Raw genomic sequence first — 15,424 nt, 5'->3', positions numbered from 1 at the left:
CCCCGTCTGGGCATCGCCGCCGGCGGCGTGGGGCGTCCTCGCCGCTTCCAGCTGTGGGGAGGGCTCCGGCGGCCCCCCCCCAGAGGCGGGCGCGGGTGACAGCGTGGCGGGCCCGGCCCCGGCGGCGGCCGCGGCCCGGGCCATCCGCCCCGCCTCTCCAATCCCGCGGCCGGGGCGGGGCGCCGGCCCAGCGGTGACATTGAGGGGCGCCCGGCAGGGCCGAGGCAGCGCCGCCGGGGCGGGAGGCCGCGCCATGTGGGGCCGCGCCGGTGAGTGAGTGAGTGCGTGCGTGAGTGAGTGAGTGCGTGCGTGCGTGCGTGCGTGCGTGCCCCGAGGCCGGGGGTGGGGGGAGCTGACCGACCTCTGCCGGGGCTGCCCGCGAGTTTGCCCTCTCCCCCGTAAGGCAGCGGGCGAAGTGGCGTTGTCAGCCCCGAGGCGGCCCGGCGGGCTCCCGGAGGTGCCGGGCCCCGCGCGGTGGGGAGTGCGGAGCGGGGATCCCCCGGGCGGCCCCGGCCCAGCTCCGGGCGGTGCGGCAGGGGCGAAGTGAAGCGATAGCGTCCGTGTTTGATGGGCATCAACGCTTGAAGCCTGGCGGCCTCCAAGCTGACTTGAAAAAAAATGAAAGGAATGGATTTGTGCCTTTTTTTCTTGCCTTCTCCGAAGATCTCGAAAAGGGTTTGGTTTCGGGGGGGGGGGAGGGTGTCGCTTATAAACGTAATTTTTTTTTTTCGGAGCTGGAACATATTATGCCTAGAAAATAAAGGGCAGCTGTTCCTCATAGGAGAGACATTTTCAGACAGCATAAAGAAGAAAAAAAGAACTCCATTTATATTTTTTAAAGCGCCCTTTTGCCGTTCAAAGTTGGTTTTTTTTTTTTCCCCTCAGAATTTTTTCATTATATTAATTAATGAATTAGAAGCTCTTTCTGGAGAGTATGTTTTCATATATAAGGTGCCCTGGCCTTTTCTAATACGCTGCAAAGTCAGCATCTCAGTACTGCAAGACTCTGCTTTTTTCTTGACTCTGTCAAGACTGTGACTTGCCTTTGGGATGTGACAAGATTGGTAGAATGCTGGTGTGCAGTCCTTGAAATAGCACTGTCCAAAGTATACCTGAAGCATATGAATAGATCAGTTCCTTGAAATTGTGATGTGCATTGTGTATTAGAAATTGCTTGTAGGCTGTCGTCTTGTGTTCCCATTTTTCTGCATAAGGGTAATGGGCAAGCTCAAGTCATAGCTTGTAGAGTCAAGCTTTAATTTCTTTGGTAGACTCTGTTACAACCTAAATCTGGTGTTTCTTGCATAGTATTAGATTTGTACCTATTGTTTTTCTTTCTTTTTTCTCTTGTCTTAAAAAAAAAAACCCAACAAAACTTCCATTTAAAAGCTAGTATTCTCACTTTCTACTATTCTGAATTAGATTTGGCCCCTTTGCTTCCTCTGCTTTCTATTCCAGATAGGGCTGTTAAGCTGCTGGGAAGAAATATTCCCTCAGTTCTGAGGATGACTAAAGGAATGGATCTGAAGATAAGCAGAAGGCTTTGCATTAAACCGCGGGAAGAAAGTAAACTTCAGCCAAGAAGTAAGAGTTTTCAATAATGATCCTGCTATGTTTCACAAAATACTTAGATATCCAGGCTGCAATCATCTGAACAGGAATTTAGCTGACATAGATGCTAATACCCCTGATTTTGTGAGAGGGAATTCTGACCTTTAGACTGAAAAACTGAGCATTAAATTTAGCAATAAAATCTTGGGTTTTAGCAGAGCCAGGGGGTCAATATTTCTTCTTGTGACAATAACACAGTTTTTGTTTTGTACCAGGTCACTAGTATCTTATCTGACGTGCAGTCCTACGTTGAGGCTCTTCAGCCATGCTCTAGAACTGACTGTTCAACTCCAATGTAAACTATCGATGTTTAGGAATGTCGTATGAGCTAAAATACTTTTTCAGTTTTTCATAGCACAGCCAGCTCCAGCTGTTCACAAAATTGAACGTGCCCTGCAGGAGAGAGTCAGTCTGAATCGTTGGGCTTAGTTCATGTTTAAGGGTGGAGTTGTTCAGGTAAAGCTCAGGCCATGAAGCATTTTTTAACTATACGTGGGACAGTTATGATGCTCTAATCAGAATCCCTGTTTAACAGGTTCCCTTCATGGCCTACTAATGCTAGATCAAAAGGAGCATACAGATGTGAAACATTTTGCATACTTCTGTGTTAAAAACATAATGCAGCTGTACTGGGTAAGACCAAAGGTCTCCTTAACAGCGTCATGTCTCCTGTAGTGGCCGGTAAAGGAGGTCCCTTACATTTTTGTGAAGGCTAATAGGAATGTTGGCCAATAGCAAGGATATAAGGAAGAGTGTAGAAACAGGGCAAACATAGTGTTTCTCCCTAGACTGCTATCCCAGAGGTGGCATCTTTGTGTTTAATGGTCTTCCCTGGATTTTTCTTTCATAAATTTGCCCAGTCTCTTGAAGCTGGATGTATTTTTAGAATCCACATCTTCTGCGAAGGAATTCCTCAGCTGAAACATGCTGTGAGAAAACAAGTACAGTCTTGTATTTGTTTTTGAACCTGGTGCGCGCTATTTTCAATCTGATGTTCCTTTATTCAATACCCCTTCCAAAACAGGATCTGTTCATTATAACCCATGCTCCCAACGAATGTCACTTACAATTCTGGTGCCCTCTGTTGTGCTGAAGGGAGCTCCAGTTACTGCTTTTCCAGGCCAAAGGTCTCAGTCTATGATATTGTTTCTTATATGGTGGCCATTCCATACCTGTGGTCGTCCTTACCAATTTTCTCTCTACCCCTTCTATTTCAGCTGTTTCTGAGATGAGGGATCAGTATTTCACATGTTTTTCAAAATGCTGGAGTCATGGTTTTATGCAATGGCATAGTAACGCTTTTGTGTTGGTCTGTGTTTGCTATGATGATTGCTGATAACACTGTTTCCCTTTCTGACTATTAGTGAACATTTTGCCAAAAACTCTACGAAACCCCAGAGACTTACTTCTCAGCAATAATGGTTAGGTTAGAGCCTGTCTTCTGCATGTGAACTGGAGTTGCTTCCTGTTTATATACATGGGGTTTCACTGGCCCATCTCATTGACTCAGGATTCTGAAGCACTGTGGCTCTTCACGCTTAGCCCTCTTCTTTATGTTTCTGAGTAACTTAGTGTTGTCAGCAAACTGTCTATCCACCCTACTTCCTAGATAATTCGTAATTCCACGAGGCAGCACAGAGCCATACAGGATACCTCCCATTGTTGGGTTGGTGTGATGTTGTGTTGTGTTTTGTTTTGTTTTAAAAAGGAGGTGGGGGGTGGGAAAGCTGTCTACCTTTGCACTTTGTTTGTTAGATTTTAATGGTATGTTATGTGTGGAAACCTTCCCATATTACACTCTGATTACTTTTTTATATGGAGTTGAAAGACTGAGCTGAAAATTAAGGGTCTAATCTTTGCCTATGGTCATCTGTTTGTTTATACTTCTAGATAAGATAAAATCTTACACTCCCTGGAAAAGTTAACATTCTGTGATGCAATGGTGTGGCATATGGGCTTTTCTGTAGCAGTTCCATTTGATTTATTTTATTTTTTAAACTAATTTAAATGTAATAGGAATACTATAATATCACAGCAGCTTAGGAAGCTTAAATGCTGGAGCAGGTTCCGCAAATTTAGAGCTACAGATACAGAGGTTGATTTGCCTTTCTTTATATGGCTTCAGTTTAATCCATATTTACAGGTTTGTTAATCTGACTGTGATACACTTTTTGTTCCCTAACCAACTCTAGCAATCGTACTTAAAATTCCGCATTGCTCACCCTAACTGGTTTCATTACAGCTGTGGCAATTCATCTTCTCTGACTGTTGGTTTTGGTGGTTTTGTTTGTCTGTGTGTGTGTGTGTTTGGTGTTGTTTGTTTGTTTGTTTGTTTTGTTTTTTAGGTCGGTCTCCTTTGAGGGTGCCTGGACACAAGCCTACAGACTGGGAGAAAAGATTTTTGTTGTGGGCAGGCCATTTCAAAAAAACAGAGGATATACCAGAAACTGTCTCGTAAGTGCCAGTTTTGAAGCTGTAGGCATTGTCTACACAGCAATAAGTCTACACAGAATAACTGTTCTTAAATGGAATGAGTTTTCACAGCTGAAAAATCTTACACTGCTGTTTGCTGTATTGTCTTGTAGATGAGATGACCTGAGCAATTCTGTATTGCTGAGATAATACATCCCTTTTGATTTTTTTCTGAGGGGATGACCAGCATCTATCAGTTGTTTCATTAGAAAAACATAAAAAAATCAGTTAATTTTTACTCTTCTCTCCCAATCAAAAAAAGCTTTTTGCAAATACTAGTGTGAGCTTTTTCTAGTGTTTTTCTTTATATGCCAGTCTCCCATTGTGTGAAACTTAATGATACAGCTATAAAATAACTAAAACTCATTTAAAATATTTAGTAATGAATGTCTAGAGGGCATGGGCCAGCTTTCTTTACTCTTGGAATTTAAATTAACAAACAGTGGAAAGGCTCCCTAACAAAAAATATATATAGTCAAAATTTCAGAGTCCAAATGCCAACGCTTTGCCCTGTGTGAAAAGTAGAAAATAAAACTAGATGTTCCAGTTTGCCTATCTAAAATGAAGATCCAAACTTAACAACAACAACAAAAGGCAATATTAGTTTAAAAACATTCCTGGTGGTAGTATGGTTAACTTTTAAAACATGCTTGTAATGCTTTTAAATATATGTATTTATTTAAATTAAAAAGGTACAGTAAATCTTGTACTACTTGGGTGAGCAAACTATGTAGCTGCCCTCTAAAGATACTCTATTTGTTTGGATGCACAGTATGGGAATTGAAAATCCACCCATGTATCTAAGTTTTTTCCTAATGTATCACAATGGATAAATATTGTTAAAAATTCTTCAATTTTGTATGGAATAATTTTTCTTAAAATTACATTTGAAATACATAAAGGCATAAATTATTAAAAGTTATTAAATTATGTCAGTTCATATATTTTTGCATACCAAACGTGGGTTTAAGAAAACAGAGTTAGCAGAGTGATTGAAGTCATTTCAATGGTTTATTGAAAGGACAAATCAACTTCTGATAAAAGCTGACCATTTTTGCAAGTGCGTAGGGAATTCTTGTTTTTAATTAGGCAAATAGTTCAGCCAAAGCTGAGAAGACAATTGAGAACTATAAAAGCACAAAAGCTTGTTTTCTTGTTCTAAGCTGAATTAAGAGTGGGTTGTAAGGGTTTGTGATATAACTCAGTAATCTTGCAAGATGTGGTGATCAGAAGTAACTAATTTATTAAACAAATGTTAATCTTAGCCACTGAATTGATTTAAAATGCAAATTGCATTCAGATAACTACCTTTTCCTCTCGTATATTCTAACACGACCAAGGTACTTCTAAAATTAACTAATAAAGTTTTTAAATCCTACTTCTGTGCATTTCAGCTTAATTGCAACTTAATTGCAGCAAAAACAAGTAACCTGGAAGCAAAATTTAACTATGAGCTTCATGGTAGATGGACGTGTTCCCTATGATCAGAAATCTTGTACTCAGATCAATACTCTGAAACTGTGATCAAATCACTCTTGCCCTCCTCTTCAAAAACAAGAACAAAACTCTCTTCAGTTCTCAGGCCCTGTGTGATTTACCATGTTAAACTGTGGTGGACCCTTCAGTATCTTTTTTCCTCCAAGTATAATGGTCAAAATGTGGTAAAAGATTCCATATTCACTCATGTTTGCATACAGTGATAATTTCCCAGTTCCATTAAATCCACTATCCATGTTAGTTTGGGGGTATAATTACCTAGTTTGATGCATTTATTCTTTCATCACATGATGTTGATGCTTTTCTGGTCATCTGTAACTTTATAATATGCCAAATTTAATCAGTGAGACTATTAGATCTCCTTGAGAAGGGAGTCAGCTGCTCTAAATTTGGCAAGGAGAGTTAAATATATAGGATATAGGTCTTTGGTTATTGTGGAAAGCACATCTAAAAGCATTATGCTTCATTGGCCCTTCTTGCATTGGTATCTGTAATAAGAACTTTAAATTTGCTGTAACTGGGATGTCATTTGGGTAGAATGATCTTCAGAGTTTAACCCAACTTACAATAAATTACTTTTTGTTTTAACTCATCACATGTACAGCTGGAAGGATACAGTGATACTCTTCTTGTGGAAGCTTTCTGGTTTTTAAAAGATAACAGTAGGCTAGGCAACAGGTTTCCCAAAGGAGCGCGGTATAGCTACTGGTGTGGCTAGATAAACCCCCTGAAATAAATAAAAAAAACCAAACACCAAAAACCCCAAAACAAAACAAAACAAAACCAGATTTAAAGGAGTCCTCTGTCCAAAGCTGATGTTGGAAAGCTTACAAGCATCCATGCCTCCTTAGTTTCTTAGGAAAACAGATTACCGTAAGACTACTTACTCTAGCAGGAGGGAAGTGGTAACCACCGGTCTTTTACCAAGTCCTATTCAGAATTTCTGAGGACTATTACATTCAGGAGCCAGTGTGTAATCTATAGCACTATCAAATCCTGTAGCAGAGGATTATTAGTAAATGCATCCCTCTCCTTTTCCTGTTCTCCCCATAGTGAACGTACATGTTAAATACTGCAGCCTTCCTCCTCTGCGTTGCAGTCAAGTGGTCTAGAAAGGCAGCATTGTTTCTTAACAATTAAATGAACAAAAGTTAAAAATGTTGGGTTTGTTTCCAACTTTGAGAGGAACTCCTTTGTGACCAAGTACGTCCCAAGGTAGCTGGGGATCAGCCTTTCCATTCTTGTAAAACCTTTTTGTGAAAAGAGCCAAGTACAGTTAGCATTATACCAGATTACATAGATAGCATGCCAGGAGAAATCAAACAATTAGCCAAATGGTTTATTTGGGTCTCTGATAATGAGTCTGTTCTTTTATTATTATTTCTTGAGGATCGAAACAATCAGAGCAGCAAAGACCACACTGCGTGTTAAGTTCAGCTATGTAATGATGGCCTTGACAATATTGGGATGCGTAGTCATGTGTATCATGTGTGTATCGTGTATATACAATGCAGTTAAACTCATGCAACCAGTTTTTGGGCAGACATTATGCAGGTGGGAAAATTCAGGCCTTGTAGTCAGAAACAAATGAAAATAATACAGGAAGCTAAACTATCTTTGATAGTTCAGAGCGACTCTAGTAAATCCCTAGTATTGGGAATTGTAGTGGCTTTCTTGTCTGCTCCTTTTACTATGTATGAAGACTAGAGGAAACAATTCTCTGATACTCTATAGACATTTCTGCAACACTGACATGAAAAGGGAAGTTAAAACCTAGAACAAGGCAAGAAAACCATCCTGTTCTCATATAACTTCCCTGGAAGTCAAGGTAACCACGAAGGGAACCATGGTTCAAGAAACCATGTTCAGTGATACTATCCTCTTCTATACCACTCTTGATAACTGATTTTTATTTTTCTTAGTAAGTACTTCCCAGTCAACAAGGAAACTAACCTTAAGAGCAGCAGTAGCTCAGAACTGGGATGAAATGATGCTAGTACATGTCAGAATGTCAGCACAGCAAAGGCAAACAAGGAAATTGCTGCTGCTGCCATAATTCTACAGAGCAGCAGAGGGGGAAAGGAAGGGTTTGAAACCTGAGCGAGAGAGCAGTGCACCTGAACTTTTATCTGCTGTGGAGGGAAGATACTGAGGCTGAATGACACCCAGAAGTCTCCTTCAGGGTCAAAAGAAATTAAGAAAATAAGATCTGCACACATTGTCTTCAGTCTACATACAAAGATAATGTAAGTATGGAGTACATTGGTAAATGGAGACTTGTCAAAGAACAGTTAATTTTCAGATAATAGTGATGGGGAAATTAAGAGAATTTGGCCTACTGAAACTCTAATGGGTTTCTGATCATTGCTTTAACCCCTGACTTCCACAGATGTTTTGCTCATACCATATGCGTCTTCAATAAGAGCGCAGTAGGGATTAGTGCCAGTGCTACTGCATTTGGATTCCTGCTTTCCAAGCCTCAGGATGTTCTCCAGCCCATTCAGTGCTACTTGCACAGTCTTTGAGTCCATTACTGTAAGGAGGTTGAAGAGTGGTTTGATGCATCCCAGTTCTACTAAATACCTGAAAAACACCACATGGAGCCCAGTAAATTTTCTGCAAAATTATAACCAGTGTAGACATTCAGGCACTTAGCATGAAGGTCTAAGAACCAAAACAATCAGATAAAAGTATCAACTCGACTGGAGAAACTGGAGAAATTATATACATCTACAGATATGAAATAATAATTTTGTAACATACATTTATAATTCTGTAACTATAACTTATAACTATTTTATAGTAATATAAACTATATGAATTCATTTGTAATTTTATGATTGTATTTTATACAAAATTGCATATAAGCATAATGTACCGGTATAAGTTAAACACAAAAAACAATGCACACGATGCCCTTGTCTGAGGGGCTGAGCTATTCTTCTCCAGACTGCTAATGCACTTTGTTACACTCTGCAGTGACCACTAAGAAATTAGTTTAAAAGTTGCATTTAGTTTTTTCACATAAAAGCAATGGTTCAATTAATGAAATAAGTATTACAGCTGAAATACTTATGTGATTTCTCCCTAAAGGAATGAATGGCTTATTCACAACTCAGTACAAAGACGTTGTCTCTCTGGACACAAACACTGGAAGCACACAGAAAGGTTTTCCAGTTTCTAGGTTATTAGTTTGATTTCTTGCACAAACACTAATTCACTCAATTGCATTGAAAGATTTGAACTATTTCGTACTTGATCTGTTCAGCAGAGCCTCCAGATGTTGCATTTGTGATTGCCCAAGCAGCTTCCTTCCTTGTCTGAAACTCAGCCGTTTGCAAAATATTTATAAGAGCTGGAAAGATATGGGCATCTATGACTGTCTGCAAAAAGGAATAACATGTCAGGGTTATAATAAAAATTAGAAATAACTTCCTTTTCCTGAGCTAGTTAACGTCTATGCTCAGCACAACACATTAAACAATGAAACGTTAACTTATCAAGGGGCAAAAATCAGTTTTCAGCTTTACATTCAAACCCTAGATATCACTGGGGTCTGTGCTTATCCCAAAAGAATTCAAAACATGGTCAGATGGAAGTGACTGCCATATCTAATGTGTTACTTAGTCATACCTTGACAGCAAAAGAATGCCATACTTCCCTTATTTTTCCAGGTAGTGAACCACTCAGCTATTAAGTCAGTAAACCACTAAGTCATTAAGATCCCCTAAACAGAGAAAAAAAACTTCTTGAGCCTGTGTGTCATACGACATTTCCACTGGGTGAGACAACAGAGCAAAAAGGAGAATGTATTGTAAGAACTCCTCAAAACAAGCAAGCACCAATATATTCTTTCCTGGTGAAAGGACAAAGCAACGGATGGCTCAGTAGCATGGTTAACTGCTTAGCTCACCAGACTTACGTAAGTCAAATGAGTATTTAGTCAGCAGCTCAAAGTTTCCAGTAACTTCCTCTGGTAAGAGCCTTTTGCAATAAGACACAAATGAAACCAGTTTAGTTACACGTGTATGACAAGGATCTGAAACACTTTCATAAGGATCATTCAAAGCAGCAAGAGTTTAGGATTACATTTTTAAACTACTGTTTTACAAATATAAGTCATCACAGAACTGGTAAAGGCAAATTCAAAGAAAGCCAGAGAGATCCTTCTCAAGGAGCTCCATACAAGAAAACTAGCAGATTACATACAGCAAAAAGCTATAGTCAGTTCACGGTGTGGATGGTTACCCTGTGAAAAAAACAAAAAACAAAAAACAAAACCACAACTGTTTGATATTTCTTTTACCCTTCCTGTTTGTCTGGGAAGGCACACTGCATCTACTTTGTAAATCCATACCACGTATCAGTTGTACCAAAAGTGTCACAAACACTGTCTCCTTTACCACAGAATCTGCACTTCTAGTACAGCAATCTGGGGCCCTCAAGGAAAACCACTTACACTTCCATCACGCCATGCTATATTAGATTTGTACTTTGCAAAGAATATTTGGCAAAAAGTCCTTAACTGAAATTTTTGAACATGAATGCTGGAAGTGGTAGGTCATAAACAGGAGCCAGCTATTTAAAAAAAGGACAAAAGATAAAATATCTTCAGAATACAGGATGCATTTTCCCCCCGACATATTCTACTAGGAAAAACCACTTAATTTTTAAAAATATACAAAAGCAACACACTGTAAGGGTACATGGAACACAAGAGCATCTGCTTCTTTAAGGTTATCAGATCGATGACCTTTTCAGCTCAAAGGGAGATACAAATAACAGGAAATAATAAATAAAACACACGGTGACACAAACCTGATAGACAAGAGATAAGAGAGACGATCACAAAGAGAGAAAGTCTCCAGTCACTAATGAATGGGCCGTTAAGAAACTACAGGCACAACTTTGCAGAGAGCCAGCCTGGACTTTGTAACTGATAACACAGGGACAAGTGTGACTCTGCAAAACTTAATAATGAATCTTTTCTTAACTATCTTACCACGTAACCTCCCTCTCTAGCCCGTGTGAGTGCTGTAAAGATTAGGTGCTAGCAACTGAAACCAGTGTGAGTAAATTTGGGCCAGGAACTAACTCAGACCTCAGGAGAAACCCCTGTGTCTGTGGGGCCAGCAACTGGAGCGGGTAGGGGTCTCAGCATCAGTAGCTGGAGGGGCCATAGACTAGGGAATGTGTTTCTGGGGTGCCCAGAAAGGGTGAATTCAGGGCCAGCAATTGGTGTCAGACCTTGGGTGAAGGGGCTCCTGCAACTGGAGCAGGTGAGGGGCACAGCAGCAGCCCTGGGGCACGTTCACAGTTCATAGTGCCCATTGCCTGGATGCCAGCTACTCAGGGGACTGGGGTGAAGTTGAGTGAGGGTCTCAGCACCTCAGCTGGAGTGGGACTGCAGGTCACAGGACCCATGTGCCTGGGCACCAGCTCCGTGGGGTAGGGGGATTTACATTTTCCCCAAATGTGGTGGTGGGAGTGGAGAAGCACAGTATACATAATTTGCTGGCAAGCTTCAAGCTGGACTAGGTGGCAAGTAGGAGGCCCAGGATCCAGGCATGGACAGAGGGCCTGCGCTGATCTGCAATTGTGGGGATGGTCGAGAGAAACGTGTGCGTCTGTTTGCTAGTGAGAATCAAGCTGGACTAGCCCGTGAGTAGTCCAGCTCTATTATAGCAGAGCTATAGTCCAGCTCTGTTATAGCTGTTATACTGTTCAAGCAGTATAACAGCCGTGAGTACTACTCACCAGTAGTACAGTGAGTTAAGTAGTCTCTTAACTCACTGTACTAGATAAGTACAGTGAGTTAAGAGAGCTCAGGATCCAGGCATGGACAGTAGATGGGTAGAGAGCCCACACTGATACTCACGAGATCTGTGAATGTGCATGTGTGCTTGTGGATCTAGAGAGTGAGGGCATGTGTGTTTTCACTAGTGAACTTCAGTCCTGATCAGCTGGAGAGGAGAAAAGGGACTTGGCAGTCTACACTTACGTTTTATGTGAGTCCAGGTAGTGCTATAGAAGGGTGTTGTTGAGGTGGAAGCCCTTATAAGAACAGTGCATTGAGGCATGTTAAGTATTCTCTACCGAAAGAGCCAGTACAGATCTAGGGTAGGATATGTGAGGGCATTAGTATTTTACTATTCCTGCAAAGAACGAGTCAAAAATCTCATTATCACTTCTTAAATCCTCTCCCCAAAAGAAAACTTTTACATTGGATTTATTTCCTTAGAAAGTGTCTTCTTAAAACCAACTTCTCAGGGCATGATAGCATGCAACTAAGCCAACACATCTTAGCTGACAGGCAGTAACATACTTTGAGGCTTCTTAATGCAAAAAAAAAAGTTACCTTAAAATGTTTCAATTTAAACTTGTAAAATAGTAGTAGAATTGCAGAACAAAGGGAACTAGCAATGGGAGGGCAGCAAGTGGGAGAATCACAAAAGATTGTTATTGTTTTCCTTCTGGCTCAACCCATTTTGAACTCTTTGCTTCAATGCAAAGTCTGCTGGGTAAAATTACTCTTCTCAGAGTGGAGAAATGTGCATTTGAACCTTTTCAGAAGGAATTTAATCCAGATCTCGCATCTCTTGGGCGAGTGCTCTTATTTATAATTCTACTTATTTCTATTTCTGTTTATTTATATTTCTTATTCTATTGTATAAAAGGCTATGGCCACCTTGTTTACTTTCTTCTCTACAGTGAAGCTGGCTATCTTTACCCAAGTAGAACAGATTAAAACACCATAATGAATTGCAGCCTCTCATAAGGCACTTCATTGAAAGAGACTGGCTCAAGACAGAAGCAGATTATCAGTCACTATGTTTTTATGTTTCCTACTGCTTGACGGGCAATTAAGTGTTGTCACTACCTGACACAACACAACAATTAGATATTGTCCAGCATGCTTCCGTTTTGATAGATTCTTCTGGGCTGCTTAGCAAGTGCAGTAAACTCTGCAGGGCTGAACAATTCAGAATTACCTGAATACAAAAGAAACAAACAAACAAACCACACCTTAGTAGAGGAAATTTAGGATAAAGAATAACACATTGGTTTTAGGTTGCCACTACTAGGACCTAAGGTGGTATCTTCAAAGTTCTTTTCTGCATAATAGGTAATCCAGAGTCCATCCTTTAATACATTAAACTAACACTGAAATTTTTGTCCAACTGCATCCACTTGCATTTGTTGGAACTGAACTCCATCTTGACTTGTAACTGCAAGTCTTTCAGAAAACTGAAATTTAATTTTAATTGAAATCCAAATTTTCAAATTCACTTTGAAATTGAACTGAATTGTAATGCTCAGTCCTTCAGCAAATCTGGCCCTCACTTTTGATGTGTCAGCTTTTTGGTGTTTGGTTTTTTAATTATTTTTTTTTTAAATACATGGTATCCCTGTGCGCTGGCCATCCAAGAGGGTTGCCTGTCTCTTGGAAACATTCTATATCCTTCTTATTTATTTGAATCAAGCTTCTTCACTTTATAGTATGCGGTTTACTATTGCCAGGCAGACATTTAACTTTCAGGAAAAAAAATTACCATGTACTAAAATTATTTCTTGTCCGATTTCTGGCTAAAGATTGTGCATGTTCAAAATTCAAATAGTATCATACAGACTGGAATAGATCTGGCAACAGGCTACGTATGACCTCTAGTAGGAACTATTGAGCACTTTGGAGGGACTGGGGAGAAAGGAAAATCAATTATTTAGTTCAGAGCTGCATCTAGTATTTCAGAATTCCTTCTGTAAGGAAGACCAATTCTCAACAAGTAATGTTTTAATTCGTCACAACGTGAAATTAATTTAGAGAAAGAAAAAAAAAAAGCTGCAACTCACAGATTAAATAGGTTCATCCATGAATTTAGTTAAATGAGATATTCTTCCCAGATGGGAATTATTCTTTGTCCTCACAGCTAGTGAAAACAGACTAGGCTTTTATTCTCCATTTTAGCATATGACCATCTTCAAGAAACACTTTACCAAACAGCATTTTCCAACGTCAGAAATTATTTTAAAGTGTTTTTCAGCTCAAAAGTTTACAAAGATTTTGACATTGATTGAGTAGGAGTTGTCTGAAGTAATACCTCAGAGAAGGAGATTTCCAAGAAAAGCGGATGTATCAGCTCTGGAGCTGAAAGGAGGTTTCATCACACCTTGTATCTAACGTGATATTCTCTAGGTTGAGACCAGAAACTAAAGAATTAGAGCCTTTCTGGAATTTGTTACACATCTGTGATGAGACTTTCCTTTCAACAGGAGATAATCATTGCAATTATGCCTGCAATTGCCAATTTTACTTCCAGAAACAGTGGCCTCGAGATCTCTGACCAAGCATGTTGTAAACATTCTCCAATGTCCTTTGCTTCACAACTTTCCTCTAATGGGCCTCCTTCTGCAGTTCCAAAAATCTAAGCCTCGTGATGGACATGATTTGCAATATCTCATAATTACCAGGATAGTTATCTCCTGCTCAGAATCTGAAACACTGTTTTTTTAATCTCATTTTTATAACTGCCAGTATAGATTAAATTGGGTATGCACTTAGGGCAGTTAGTGTTTCACTGTACGGCATGTATGTGCTCGGAGTTCGAAGGCCGCTCAATTACTCTCAATGGGGCCTGAAGGATTCTTAAATGAATTATAGCTTTCACTTTTGAGAAGCTGCTTCTCACATTTTTTTCCCTGGACTTGAGTAACGCATCAACATGCTTCTAGCCTTGTCTGTGACATGTCCTAAGGCAGCTGCTTTAAGCTGGGTTCTTTTAAATCTACCTGTATTTTGGTGATTTCGTTGACACTGTGTTTTCTTCCTGATGCAAGAATCCTGAGAAAAGAAGCTTCTACCCACACAGTCACAACTCTTTTTCTATGCAGAGTTAAGGGGTTTTTGTAATTCTAAAGAATCACCTACAAGAAATGAAGGTGCAATAATAATGGCTCATAGCATTAATTTCCCTCTCCCTGCCTTCCCACCTCACCTTTCCAACTCACAAAGCAATTCCAATCTGTTCTCAGAAGAACGGGGGCTGATCTAAACCGGTGATAAGACACCCCAAAACCTTTAAAAACTACTAAACACACATGCATAGATGTACCTAACTATTTTCCTTAGATAGATTAGGCAAATTTTGTTTTAACAAAGGAGAGATTATTTTATCCTTACTTGTTTTCAAATAAGGATGTGACAACAGTTTAGAAGCCAGACTATTACCAGGGGTCTAGTTAAGACTCTCCACCTTGCAACAGTGTGCTTCCCCCGCCCCCGACCTTTATCTCCTGCAGCCCTGCTCAGGTGATAACCACCAGTGGTGATTGTTAATGGATGCACCTGGTCACCATGGCTGCATCGGCTCAAAGGGGCTTCAGGAGACAGATAACAATGCGCCCACCGAATAGACTAACCTGTGTGGTTGGTGTGCACATCTGACTATGGGTCAATCAGCTTATCCCCCATAAATAACGAGCAGCCCAAGAGCCCTTTGAGCTCTCCTGCATGGCAGTGGGCTGCATGCCAGGATCTCCTCTTGAGCAGGGATGCCTCTCAAGGTTAGTCCTCGAGGCTGAGAGATTCCTTGCCGTAACAGATCCTCGGTAAGTGACTAATAGCATGCTAAACTTTGAAATCTTAGCTAAGTGATATGAAGGATTGATTGCGCACATATAATCCTTTAGACATAAACCCTTGACCAAGTCTGGGACTAGGACTGGATCTAGCCGCACCTAGACTCCTCTCTGAGAAGGAGTTTAGAAAGCAAGGGGATCTTTTCCGAACCTCATGGCTCAACGGGAGGGTCTCCCCGACAGTTTTGTCTGACCCTGTCCTCTATGC

At 40.4% G+C, this 15,424-nt stretch overlaps 1 protein-coding gene across 1 annotated transcript in view; it reads left to right on the top strand.

The window, feature by feature from the left end:
* The window catches only part of LOC140647041 (protein FAM162A-like), a 20,979-nt gene continuing 5,555 nt past the window's right edge, over positions 1–15,424 (top strand). Inside the window, exons 1-4 of the mRNA XM_072851434.1 lie at positions 1–269; positions 1,459–1,584; positions 3,957–4,065; positions 6,970–7,060. Coding sequence (XP_072707535.1) covers positions 254–269; positions 1,459–1,584; positions 3,957–4,065; positions 6,970–7,060 — 342 coding nt within the window. The 5' untranslated portion in view covers positions 1–253. The remainder of the gene's footprint in view (positions 270–1,458; positions 1,585–3,956; positions 4,066–6,969; positions 7,061–15,424) is intronic.

This window comes from Ciconia boyciana, chromosome 1 (genome assembly GCF_034638445.1).
Source record: "Ciconia boyciana chromosome 1, ASM3463844v1, whole genome shotgun sequence".
Classification (NCBI taxonomy): domain Eukaryota; kingdom Metazoa; phylum Chordata; class Aves; order Ciconiiformes; family Ciconiidae; genus Ciconia; species Ciconia boyciana.
This window is presented reverse-complemented; position numbering and strand designations above follow the sequence as displayed.